This window comes from Brienomyrus brachyistius, chromosome 20 (genome assembly GCF_023856365.1).
Source record: "Brienomyrus brachyistius isolate T26 chromosome 20, BBRACH_0.4, whole genome shotgun sequence".
Classification (NCBI taxonomy): Eukaryota; Metazoa; Chordata; class Actinopteri; order Osteoglossiformes; family Mormyridae; genus Brienomyrus; species Brienomyrus brachyistius.
The window spans coordinates 13,716,287-13,730,554 of record NC_064552.1 but is presented as its reverse complement, the minus strand read 5'-3'; the positions used below and the strand labels follow the sequence as shown (position 1 = coordinate 13,730,554).

At 41.0% G+C, this 14,268-nt stretch overlaps 1 protein-coding gene across 2 annotated transcripts in view; it reads right to left on the bottom strand.

Annotated features, from left to right (window-relative positions):
• The window catches only part of si:ch211-126j24.1 (phosphofurin acidic cluster sorting protein 2), a 77,178-nt gene extending 73,351 nt beyond the window's left edge, over positions 1–3,827 (bottom strand). For both annotated transcript variants that reach the window (XM_048987436.1, XM_048987437.1), the window contains exon 1: positions 3,469–3,827. In XM_048987436.1, the coding sequence (XP_048843393.1) occupies positions 3,469–3,689 (221 nt within the window). In that variant the 5' untranslated portion in view covers positions 3,690–3,827. The remainder of the gene's footprint in view (positions 1–3,468) is intronic.
• Between the last annotated feature and the right edge of the window lie 10,441 nt (positions 3,828–14,268).

Here is a 14,268-nt window from a genome sequence, read left to right as displayed (position 1 = left end):
CGTCAATGGCGGTTCAGAGTGTCAAATTATGCAAATCTCAATTTTTCGGGGTAACCAAAAGGCCCATTCATTGAAGTATGAATCATCAGCAAACTGAACAAGGGTCAAGTGAACCTTTTGCTCTGAAACTTAAACAAGAGCTGGACCACGGCTCCCAGACCCTGTCTCCCAAACCCTTTGCTTTATCAAGATCTCATCTTATGATGCATAAGCACAAAGACCCATCCCTAGAGATGTACAACATATCGTTAACATATCGACATGGATCCAGTGTGTCAGTCTTAGTTAATGTTGCTATCCGATACATAAATTCCATACTGAGTCTATACATATTGACTCAGTGTTGGTTATTGGTATTGCGATATTAAACAAAAAAATATCGGTATCGGCCAAAATTTCCAAAACAGTGCATCACTACCCATCCCCCAGCCTCAACATCTGCCACGAAAGATCTACAGTCTTCCAAATTTCATTCACATGCACATTTTTACACCTATTTGTCAAAAGGCACCGTTATGCCACATCCAAATGATAAAGAGTTTTCTGGCTGGTTTATCTTTCAAAAACCACTTAACCTAAATTGCTCCAGTAAAACACCCAGCTGTATTTCACTGGATAACTCGTCAATCCAAGGACTAAATGTCACATAAATATAATTACAATATAAATATTTAGCGTATCATAATTACACTGCCTTATCTTAATGTATTGCCTGATTTTCTAAATACTGCATCCGTGTATTTAATGGGATTACAGTTATAAAATTTATTGCGACAATCCACATTTTGCTGATGGTTTTAAACATCTGCGAAAAGTTCGAGGAGAAGTGCATTTGATGCCAACAATGGAGCTTGGACGGTCATGTGGAAACAATTATTAATATTTCCGGACATTTTCACATCAATTTAAAATTTTATACGTATGAACACTCGTGTGAATTTGCTATATTCCACATCGAGTTCATGTGTAGGCTACACACAGGCACTGTTAGGCTAATGTTAAAAAGAGGCTGGTATGCATTTAGCTAACACACTAAACACGAAAGTCAGATGCACGGGGCCTCCTCTTCAGCAGCTGACGCAGGACAGCCAGTCACATTCTTCTTGGCTTTAACGACTGCTATCATAGGTACAACACAACCATTTTGGCTAATAATATTCTAAAGTTATGGGTTTCGAAGAGTAATGTGCGATGTTTTAATAATACTGAATTAATAGGTAATTCAAATACAACAGTCTAAACTATTCCCCTGCAGTGTGCATGTTATTTTCTTAGTAATATTGCACCCTTTACAGCAAAGAATATTTTAAATTGGGAATACTGATAATAATAAATGCAAGATGGTGTCAATCACATGATTTAAAATGGACATCGAAACATGAAAACAACCCAGTCTATCAAAGTCAGAGTGCGTCAACATCGCAGTTACTTCAAGGTTCACAGAATGTCGCGATAGTCTTTGTCTTTACACTGGGGCATTTATGTTACCTTCTGAGACTCAGCATCATGCTGACTGAAGCATGCATTATATACAGGTGTCATTATAAAATTATCACATGGAGCCTGATGGCTTTGAACACCCTACAAATCTCATAAAGGGACATGCAATATTGGTAATGTAAACACAGTATCTCCAAACTAATCAGGAAATGATGCAGTGACAGTGATGTGCAGCTGGGCGTTGACATTATTACCACATACATGAATCGTTGTCCTTGCAATACATACATATGTCCAGATAACACAAAAAGGTGACCAAAAAGATGAGCATTTTCTGTCATTTTCTGACCGGATGTGTCAAGCTCACTTAAGACAGACATCCAGAAGAAGCACACGAAACAAAACAGATGGTTGGGTTCAATGAGGATGTACTTTTAATTAAAATCATGATCCGCAGAATTGGCCAGAAAAGACTTGACTTTGGAACACAGAATGCCCTGTTGTCTGACGTCATGCGAGGCAGCAGTAAACAGTATCATCTGGCAGAAGCGAGTTGTTGCTCAGAAAAACATTTAGGAAACCTGCTTCCAGAGTTACTGGTGTCAGTTTTACCGCAGCGTATATATCAGGCATTTTTGCTTCTTATTAGACTTTGCCTGTCAATGACTGGAAGCTCAGCTGGTACCTACAACACAAGCAAAGGATTTGTCTGCTTTGTTACACATCCTGCTAATTCCTGAGAAATAATCGTTTTCAGACAAATGTTATGACTCATGTAATCAACCGATTGCTGCATCACTAGAGGCGTACAGTGTGATGTGAATTTGTGCATAGTTGCATACAAATCCACTGAAATCCATTTAGGATAATCATTTAGGCCATAACTTTTGCTGCAATGATGTCTGAAACATACCCGTTTTACATTATGGTCTTTTAATATTTCAGACGTCTGTTTTCTGAAATTGGCACTTCGAATAGGATTTTAAGAGCTTAGATATGTGCTGTAGTCATGAAATGGCTTAAACATAGTGTGTGTGTGTGTATATATACATATGATATATGATATATATACACACACACACACACTCGAAATCAGGGGAAAAAGATATCACACTTTATTACACTATTTTGTCAGTGGTTTTCTTACACAATACTTTAATCGTAACGTTTATTTAATAACACCATGCCTTGTGAGCAACATACATCATATTTTTGAACGAGCATTAAATTCCTTCTTTACCACGGCAAAAAAAGGGGACACACCGGCACATCTTTTTACATCCACTAGTCTTACCGTAGATTGAGACAGCAACGATTGGGTGTATTCCGAGACACATTAACACTGAGATAAATGATGAAACCAAGCACATGGGCACGGTGCCGATCAGACGGGCTCCCGGCCCCTGAGGCTCGGTACGGTACCCGGCACGGTGCCGATCAGACGGGCTCCCGGCCCCTGGGGCTTGATACGGTAACCGGCAAGGTGCCGATCAGACGGGCTCCCGGCCCCTGGGGCTCGGTGCGGTACCCGGTACGGTCCCGATCAGACGGGCTCCCGGCCCCTGAACCTCGGTACGGTATCCGGCACGGCGTCGATCGAACGGGTTCCCGACCCCTGAGGCTTGGTATGGTACCCGGTACGGCGCCGCGCCTCCACAGCGCTCACAGCTGTCCGTGTAACGGTGCTGCGTCCTCAGGCGTGAAGTTGCACGGCTCGGCGCATCGCTGCTTTCGCTGTGGACACGGAAAAGTTCAGATTTACGTGCCTGCATCGCGGCTGGACGCTGCACATGTCCGCCAATGTGCCCGCGGCCGAAATGGTCAAATGACAGCGGCATTACACCGACGTGACACTGAAATCCTCCACCAAACTCGCCAACAGCCATCTCCTGATGGCCAAACAGCCCATGCATTTGAAAAGTGCCGGATCGCTTTCTGTATTTTATCACAATAATCCATAAAAGAATGAGCGCAATCAAAGCAGCGGCTGAGCAAACATAAGCATAGAAAAGGGAGCGTGTACCGTACCTCGGAACGCAGCTCGGAGACGTGCGATCTATTTCCCAGGTTGCAAAAAGGTTCATAGGCACTGGGATCGGGCCAGAACCGGTCGAACCCAAGACGCCGCTTCCAGCCCCAGCACCGAGCACGACGGAGACAGGAGCCGGGGCAGAGCCGCCGCCGCCGCCGCTGCCTGGATTCAGGAAGGCGGCCCGGACCCCTCCTCTTTCCACAGCCGCCGCCATCATCGCCTCTCCCGTGTTGCAGCTCAAGCTGACAGTCTGGCGTTGCAGATCGCACACGATCCTCTCCCCAGTAAATCTGTCTCTCCCTCACTGGATCGACTCAGCTCAGTCCACCCGAGGTACTCCAGACACGCGTAGGCGGGGCCTCTCCACTGAAACTAACTACCATGCATTCTCATTCATGACCGCTAGGAGCGCTCTCTCTCATTTCTATTTCAGCTGATTTACTTTTATATATATAAAATACTGTTCTGGTATATTTTCCTTTAGTTGGCGATTGTGCGTTTACTGATGCATAACGCAGGAGAAAGACAAGATTCTTCACCAGAAATAAATGACTGTCTCGATTTTCAAAGCGACAATTTAAAATCCGATTAAATGGCCTGATATTTAATGACTGCAGTGTACTGCCTTTGCTGCTGTCATATTTAATCAATGCCGCGTGTTTAATAAAGGCCATTTGCTTCTGTCAAATCCTGATCTGTGTGCCTGTTCACCTGTTCAGCTGCTAACTGTAATGAAGTGTTTTGCCTGTGACCACGCAGGGTCATTGTTCAATAGTCTGCGATGGACATGCACATCGGATATTCCTTAATACCTCTTCATGAATACCCCCACGGTCATAGAAAACGTGAGCCCATCCGCAAACCAAGCCTTTCTGCTTGTCACTGCTTATGTGGAATTCCCTTTCAACGTATCTCCCGCTACCGCCTCAGACTTCATTAATTCATTCGCTGTACTCAAAGGTTAAATGTAAATAAGTCCTTGCTTCCCTGTGGTTTTCTATGAGTGTCTATAGAATGAATATTAATTCTATTCTTTGCTACCTGCGCAATGTCCCTCAGTGAGGATGATCAGAACATTAAAACAAACCAATGTTATGACGTTTTATATGGTATTTTGTTCTATTAGAAATAGCAAAGAAGTCAAAAACAGTTATGACTTTCATTCACTCATATTCCACATTTTCCATACGTACATGTTATATGCAAGATCATGGAGCCACAACAGGGCTGACCACTGCACCACTGTGAAACCCGACGTTTCACAGACAATAAAACATAAATACCGATATGTTACGAAATCGAATTACCGCATTACATTTATATGGGTTATGTTTCTTAAAAATCTAACACAATATTATCCTGCACCTTTAAGATTGGTGTGGTGCCTTTTGCATATCAACCAGATAAAGTATTTTTCTAAATTAAAGAATATCATGACTATTTGCATAGTTTGCAAATGGTTTCAATGCGGCAAGGAATATCTCCATTTTGCACAAATAAAAGAAAAAGCGTTATAATTAAATAATGAATACTTAAGTGGATGAAGTGCTATTCTGGACTTGGAATCATACCGTCCCCATTTTTGAGAACGTCGAACTCCCCTTAAGGCTCTGTAACCATGGCACCAAAACACCCTATACTCATTCATTCACGTGCAACTAATTTAAAAACTGTCAGGAAATTATTAATGACTATTAATGGTTATGCACTAAATTATTAATTAGACAGGTTTGCATTGTCGATTAGGGGGAGAAATGGAGGGCGATATTCACAGAGTTATAGAGTAACTAGAGGCAATACATATATTTGCGCAAACGAAATGTAAATGAAGCATTTATTAACTAATTTGGGTACAAGCAGTTATAAATATGACAGATAATAAAGTTAATTTGCGGTTCTACCTTCTTTGGTTTGACAGGGTTACCCAGAGAGGGTTAACATCTCTGGATCAGCCACGCCCGTGCTGGGCTGGCCTGAATGAGAGACTGGGCACCATCTGTGAGCGCGTGTGCACCAGTGCCTGGCCTTTTTCAAGCTAGCCTTTCTTTTGTTGTGACAGGTCGCACACATATGCTTTGCTACGCCGGAGCTGCGTCTAACTTAACGATCTCTCTCTCCTGCATTTTATCAGCTATGTTGTCGAAATAGCCTCAGCGTGTCGCTCACACATCTCGACAGAAATGGTTTTCGTCTGCCTCTGATTTCCACTATAACTCACACTAAGATGTATAACCTCCTTTCCAAATGCTTTTCAATTACGTTTCAATTCTCAGCCAAACTTAAAACTTGCAATTTGCCCCCCCCCCCACCAGCAAATTTATGTCTAGCAGTGACCCGCTATATAAATTTCATGTCAGTAAAATGTAAAATTTCAAGCTAAGTTTAAATACAGCATGTTGGCCATAAGCTTTAGCAGTTAATTATAAGAAGAGCTACCGAGAATCATAACCACGTTCCATTCATTGTGCCATTTCCAGTATTTTGTACTTTAAGTGAAGTACTATGGTGCCCTCTATTGGCGTTTCTTGCTTAGTCATGTGATAATGTGAGCGTTCAACTAGTTAATGGGTTTTATTACCAAAAAACCTTCGAAAAGCACAAACAGATAAAAATCCAATGTAAGTAATATGACATCTTGATTTGTGTGACATCCTGTTATAACTCTGGGCTATTAATTGTAGGCCTACTTTTTGGTTTTGTATACGTTCACTCATAATCGGCTAACCTCCATTCGCTTTAAATTATTTTAATAATACCTCAAACAGTTTTATACCGAAGTTATAAAGATCTAGTTGATCCATAGCACGCTTCCGTTGGGTTAGTGTCAGAAACAGCATATCGTTAAGTAATATATATTTCGATAAAGCTGAAAATATTTTGCACGATATTTTTTTGTGTACAACAAATTAATCAGGTGACTGTATTCATTTACTTGTAATGAATGTATTAATTTTGCTTGTTTACAAATTACCATCCTAGGCGACGACTGCTGCTTTGACATCTGAACCTAAATAGGAGTTGCGCTGATTATGCAAAATTGGCTTATGTGCACTTAACTGAAGTTTCAATCCATTTCTTGCTCCAATAGATTTTCTTGTTTTTTTTTTCTCTGTCCCAATCTCAGTGGATATCTCGATGGATAAATAATACCACGAGTAAATAAAAAATAACGTACAGGGTAAATGTTTTGAAAGAAAATGCATATATCGGGTAAATATTTTGAAAGGGTATATGGGTATCTTGAATGTGCAAAATAATGGCGAAAATACCAGGTTTGATGGTTGATGGTTGTGTATTTTACTCGACATGGATAATTAATTTTCTGATTACCTGGACAGCAGAGAAGATCAAACCATTACAGCCTGTACTGGATAAACGTTTGAAAGATGGATGGAAAGAGCTCCCCCTACTGACCAAATGAAAGCATTTTCCTTGGCAGGAAACCAAAAAATGTGTGGTTTGGCTGTAAAAATTTATCGTAAATTGCACAATAAACAGTCCTGTGTAATTTCGAACTTTTTCAGTAATAAAAAATATTATTTTTGGATTACTTGAGTAGTACTTTTTAAAGCAAATGTTTACAAAATACTGGGCTGAAACTAGCAAACATGGGGGCACTTAGAAAGTGGTATTATGTTGTATGCAAGCCAGAATTCTGAAAAAGAATTATTTCCAATATAAGGTTATAGCAATGAGAAAAGGCTGCATATTATAAAACGTAGCAGGAAAGCAAATAAATCTTCATTGGACAGTTAAAAAAAAATCAAAATATTTTAGTTTAAATATTTTTTCACATTTCCCCTATGTTAATTTATGTTTAAAAATAGTAGAATAAAACTACTTCACTCACAATCATAACTTCTTTTCTGGGAAAAAGTAATAGCATATTTAAAAAAAACGGGGTGCATTTGCTAAAGCCTGGTAATCTCAGTCAAACGAAAATCTAAATCGGGACTCAAACACATTAAGCGATTAAACCCAAAAGACATCACATCCACAAAAATGTGCCTCTACTGTACAATAAAGAACAATTATCCTATTGTCGCTTTCATGGGACATAAAGGAATCATTTTAAATCATGGCGAAGCTGGCATTTGCCCCTTCACAGGAGATAATTACCCTGGCCTGGGGTAAAACAAAGCCCCCACTCTGTCCAGCTGAGTGGCTTGCTGGATGACATCTGTTCATCTTTCCACTGCTTTCCATGCCTTTTCCTCACTACCTCTTGCTTCCTGAAGATTTCTTTGATGACAGACTGAAAAATGGTGCAGCAATTCCTGCAAGAGATGAATTTCAGAGCGCCCCCCCCCCCCACACACACACACACACACACACATACATACATACACACATAAACACTCACACACACATACTGTACACACATACACACACACAGTTTCAGATTGTCAATCTTTCAATGTCTGCACTGGAGAAATTTCATGCAGCATCCGTTGTGTTAGCACTTCTTCCCTTCTTGGATAGCATCTTACCTAGCAACCTGACTTATTCTTAAAAAATATCACACTTCATGGCAGTCAGCTTCTCACCATGATCCTGGTAGCAAGACAACACCTCCCTCGCAACGCACGGCTGATTACTAAAGGTCTCGCTGTGTAGCAGATTGGCATCCAGGTATGGCTGACGTGTTCCTCAATACATCTCTCAAGCTTCTCGGGCACCCATTCCCTGCTGTGCTGGAACTCTGCCGGAGCTGATGTACGACCAAACAGGATCGTGTCGCACTCACATTGGCCGCAGGATGTAATGAAGGCGAGGAGAGGCCTACTGCTGTCCTTAAGAAACCCTTGGTCACATGTCTTGCTACGATCCACCGCAAAGAACTATTATCTGTCACAGAGTTTAGACGATGGACTCTCTATGTAATGCATGTGTTTAAGGTTGTTTCTTAACTACATTAAGGCAATTTTGAATAAACGTTTTACTCATTTTTATCCTGTATCATTACTGCAGGACTACAAAAGAGTCCAAACCATGGAAGGAGTTTGCAGCGCCTTCTAATTAAGTAGAGCACTGAGTGCAATCTGGTTCTTGTATAAATACGTTTTTGAGTACATATTATGTGTTTTGAGTACTGCCTGGTAATTCCATTAATTTGCACCATTCATAGTCCAGTATTTCATTAATATCTCTTTAACAGATGCTTTTATCCAAAGTGAAATACAATTGAGAAACAGGGTCAGATAGTCTCTGGAGCGACTGGGGGGTTAAGGGCCTCGCTCAGGGGCCCAAAGGGGAAATTACTCTGCCGGCCATAGGATTTAAACCAACAACCTTCTGATCACAGACACAGCATCCAATTTGCAGAACCACACACCACCTCCTAGTTCATGCTTTTTTACATATGTTTGTTGTGTCAATTTTTTGTAATAATCTGAATTTTATGTTCCTTATTCCATCCTGTGTAGATTTACAAGAGCATGTTGATGACAAAAATGAAGTTAGTTTCAATATACAGAATTTCAGACCTCTTCAGCTGGGTATTGTTTTGATGTAGCATTAATTACTTTAAAAAATGGATTATCCGCATGCCTTAATATTTTCCTGTCAATTTAAATTTACAAAATACTCGTGTCGTTCAGTTAGCTACATGGAGTGGCAATTGTTCTTAGTTTTCAAGTTAGTCAGTTAATTGAACACAGTGTGTGTATTCTGAGAATATCCTTGGCCAGCATGGATGGCCATCTCCTACCGACAGTGACACAGTGAGGCCTGAGTGTGGTCTCCCTTTTGAGGTCTCCCTTTTGAAGGAGTGTCTCTTGATTCCAATTTGCAGGTGTAATTGCCAAAAGTTTATTTTATCTTCATGATTTCATTATAATCGTTCATAATAGGCTCACATACTGTATTGGACTTTTTGTATTGGAAAACTGTTCACAGTCACTTGTCACTACTTATTGCAGATAAGCTATGTCATACCAAATGATGACATATAGCATACAGTATATGCACAAGGCAGGGAACGACCCAGGATGGGGCGCCAACCCACCGCAGGACACGCACACCACTCATACACAGAGACAATATGGCAATGCACACCACTCATACACAGAGACAATATGTATTACTTAACAAGGCATGTTTTTGGACTGAGGGGAAACCCCAGGGGAAACCCCACGATCACATGGGGAGAACATACCATTCCACACACACAGAGCCAAGCAATGACTCACAAGAGGCATGAGGAAGCTGTGCTGAACGCTGAGTCTCCATGCCACGTAAATACCCACTTTATACTACTAAATATAGTTAAGATTCATAAAATAACCTTGAAACATTATAGGAAAAAAACGAAAAGAAAAAAAAAAGTTTTTGTATTTACAAATGGATGGAACACCATTAAGCAAGTGTCTGTTGTTCCAATGCTTCCCAGCACCAACTGCATGCCTGTCACACATGGTCAAAGAAACAGGAGGGAACTGTCAAGGGCCTGCTGGTCTTAGTTGCTCTGTTCCCTCTACATGTCGTCTGATTCAAACCGGCTGCTTCTCAGCTTCCCACAGGTGATACAGAACTCCCCCTCCCCCAGTCAGATGGCCCAGGCTGTGTAATGGACAAGGTGCGGATAAGCCAGCTGTGTCTACCTGTGAAGGCATTCCTAATGCTTATAGCAGCTGTAACCACTTAACTTCAACTGTCATGCTCAGAGACCAATCACGTTAAGACATACAGTGATGCAACCACTCAGAAGAAAGATTGGCTGTGTGATCACCAGGTGTCCACTGCACGTGCGAGACAAATGTCCACAGGCACAGGATGGTGTGGCCTGGTACGACACAAAGGGATTCTCAGAACTTTCAGACTTAGAAACTTCTTTCAGTCCGTGTCTCAACCAAAGTCATCATCAAGGAACAATACGCTAGGATAATTTGCTAATACAAGAGTATTGCAATATCTGCTCACACAAGCCCTTCATGATATGAAATCGAATATCCCACACTTCATTCTCTTGCAAGTTTGACCTGAGCCCAGGATTCATTCACAATGCTATTTTATGTTGTAAATTCCCTTCTTGAGTACAACTAGTAAGTTTCTCAACTGCAGCAAACCTTTTCAAGCCTATTCATTTTCACCAAGGACTCCAAAGTGGATATGTTGTATTCCTTTGAGAGGCATCGGCTTGGCTTACGCACTCAAACTCATAAAAAAAGATCAACTAAGAAGCACTGAGATTCTAATATATCACAGGAAGTGACATATACGTAGCTGTTTTTAATACATTTCACACACAGAAAATTTGGCAAACTGGAATGCAGTGAGACCAGTGTTTATTACTAGGTACTGGAGAACAATACTGAAATAGGAGTTGGGACCATGGTGCCAAGAGGTTTGGTAGACAAATCAGTCGTACAAGGAACACAAAAGGGTGAGAGGAAGACACTTAGGGAAGGTTCGACGGGCTCAGGTACTGAACAGGGCAGGAACAGGTAGATTAAGGCAGAGAAGATAACGCAACTCAGTGAGTTTCATATGCGCACTGCAGTACCTTGCAGTGACTGCAAAGTCAGACGGGGAAAAAAAGAGAGTGGGACAGGACAGATGTGTCCAATTATTTTCACAGGGCATGACAGTACATTAATATTTCTGCTTTGCTGAGGTATAAAGTTACATTAGAATTTTAGATTTTTTAGAATTTGTACTTCATTGAATAATTTAAAATTGTTGCGCTTTTATTTTTATTTCGGTATGTATGAAATATTATAAAGATACTTTTACTCTGCTATTTACACCCTATGTGTAATGGCTACTTCCATAATTTAGCCTACTGGTTTTACTGGTTCATGTTCTCCCCTTTTTTTTCCTCCATTAACAGTGATTGGACTGATCATATCCCACAGCCAATCGTACGAGAATCAGGATTGTTTATTTATCGTAAGTACAAACAAGGAATTAACTTTGCAGTATTGTGCAGTACAAGCAAGGACAATCAAGTCAATCAACATGTAAATTAGATACAGAGATAAAAAAATGTGTTGTGTGTAGATAATGTGCATAATATGATATGATGTAACAGTAGGTTCTTTAGATGGTGGGGGGCTGTTGATGAGGCCTACTGCCGGGGGGGAAAGACTGTTCTTTAGGCCTGTGGTTTTGGTCTTGATAGACCTCAACCGGTTGCTGGATGGGAGTGTTTGAGAGAAGTCCGTCAAAGAGCACTTAAATCTGTGCATTTTTGCAGTAGGGTGATTATCTATAAAGTTAACAGCCAGTAATAATCGTGGAGATTGTGGCAGGAGTTGCCTAGGCTACGAAATTAGGACATCCATGGACACACCTGTGAAAGCATTTCGAAGTCAAAGCCAAGAGGAGTTATAGTGTTGTCATATCATGTCAGCTTTGCCTTCCTAAGCCTGTTGAGACAGATCAAGAATCTGGTCTCTAATCTGAAGAAATATATAGAGGTACGTTTTAACTTTGTCTGTATCACATCAGTTCAAGCTGGTTAGCTAGGCTTGCTACAAACAATATACACATGAGATTTAATATAATCAGTTATTAGCTATCGGCACTTTATTAAACTATTTCATTTGCAATGATCGAAAGACTTTTTCAGAAAGAGTTACAGAAACGTTTCAGTGTTTTGTATTTAAGGTTAAGATTAAGGTTAACTTTATTGATCCCAGGAGAAAATTCTGGTGGATCCAGCAGCGGGAACCTTTGAGTACACAGAGGAAGATGCATATACATATATATACATATATATATGCATATAGTAGGCCTAGTACCAGACAGACAAGGTACAAAGATAGCTCATATTATACTGTAAACGCAGCGCAAACAGAGTTAAAACGAACATAGTATGCAAATAAATTAAATATTCTGAAAATGATAATGTGCTACTAAAAAAATGCTTAAAGATAAGAATAATTTTGTGAAAAATTACATGTAAAGTGCTTTATCTTGATAAGGTCATGCCCGGACAGGTGGCCACACCCACCTAGGTGGAGCAACAGCTGAAGGCACGTCACGTGGATATCACCGCCGCATAAAAGTGATCGGGTCAGGAACAGCGGCGCGAAGTATTGTTGTCATTACCTTTAATGAGCCTTACGAGCATTATTTTGTCTTTCGTTTCTCACGCCTGCCATGCCTGTCCCGATTGCTCTGTCTGCCTCGCCCGCCTGTCCTGGATCCCTCGTCTCTCCGACTCCCGCCTGTTCCTGTCCCTCGTCCTTCCCATCCCCTCATCTGGTGTGTTGACGTAGGACTGACCACTCCGGCTTCTGACCCCTTTGGATCGTACCTGACTCCGCCTCCAGCTCTGTGTCTTGGTTTTGGTTGTTCCGGACTCTCAAATAAACCCAGAGTCTCGTGCAAACTGGGTCCGGTCTCCTGTTTCTGCCCAAAGTGTGACAGATACTTGCACTAGGATTAAATTAGTTAATTAAATAAGACGAGCAGAACTGCGACCCTCTATCTTCCTCACTTGACGTGAGCCTCTTCTAATCGCCATTTGATTTCATTCCGTATACATTTCTTTTGAACAAGGGTGCAATATGCTATAGCATAAAAAGACACAAAAATCAATATGAAATGTTCTTTTTTTTTGTTAGAACAAAGTTTTTCACACCAAAAAATCAAAAGGGAATGCAGAGAAGGATTTTTATTTTACAATATTTGAAATACAGCAAACACTAAGTTAAAAAAAGGTCTACACTCGATGCCCTGTGTGTCATTACTCCTATGACCATCGTGAAAATAATCTGCCATTTGTTCCGCAGTAGCCCTTCTGTCGGTTTATACCACGTGGGATATCCTTCATTCCCATTTGTGCCGCAGTAGCCCTTCTATTGCTTTGTACCGCACGGGATATCCTTCATTCCCATCTTGCACTGAGTCCTGGCTGCCCAACCCAGTGTCGGTGGTTTGTAGTTTTTAGCTCCTCAGCTGACCATGAGCACCCCATAAGGCTTGCTGTTTTGTAAATGCTTTGAGTTGGTTGTCTGGCCATAATTTTCTAGCTCTTATCAAAGTTATTCGGATCCCTGTCTATTGAATCTGTGTTCTACATGCTAACTACGGGTACAGACTTAGTTCACCATGTAATACATCCCAGACCTTAGCAATCACCTTTTCTATGACATATTCAACATTATTCATTTCATTGGGCTAGTCATAATATTTTGCTTCATCTGTGCATGTTGACATATGAATCTATTTATTCATTTAATAGAGGGTTTCCCAATCTGGTCCTCAGGGACCCAGAGACAGTTCATGTTTTTGCTCCCTCTCAGACCCCACAAATATTTGGACTGTCTGGTAGGGATCTGGAGGGGAGCAAAAACATGGAAACTGATTTAGAAAAATTGAACAATACAGTGCAAGGAATCATCAGTGCACAGTGGAGATAGTATTTAATAGTATGTTACAAAACATGCACATCATAGTGTGCACCAAACCTTTCCGATATTAGTTGGCTTATTAATTTCTAGAAATGGCTGCTAGCTGCAAAAGCCCAGGAATGAATCAAGGTCTTTCCAGACTTGCAGCCTCAGAGAGAGAGCAACAACACGTCCCCCATTCATACCACCCAACACCGCTTGTTCCTGCCAACTCAATAGATTATGGCAACATCATGTCCTTTCTCAGAAGCTTTTATTAAATCTCCTTCTAAGACATCTTCCCCCGTACAATGTCCTCATCTTCCCTCTCTCAGTTAGACAGTCTCAGAACGTGGACTGTGTGCAAGTTTACTGGGGCTAATGCTTTTAAATGAAAGACTACAACCGGTGTATTAGGGCCAGTTCCCCTGCTCTTGTTGGGAGATGAAAACCCCC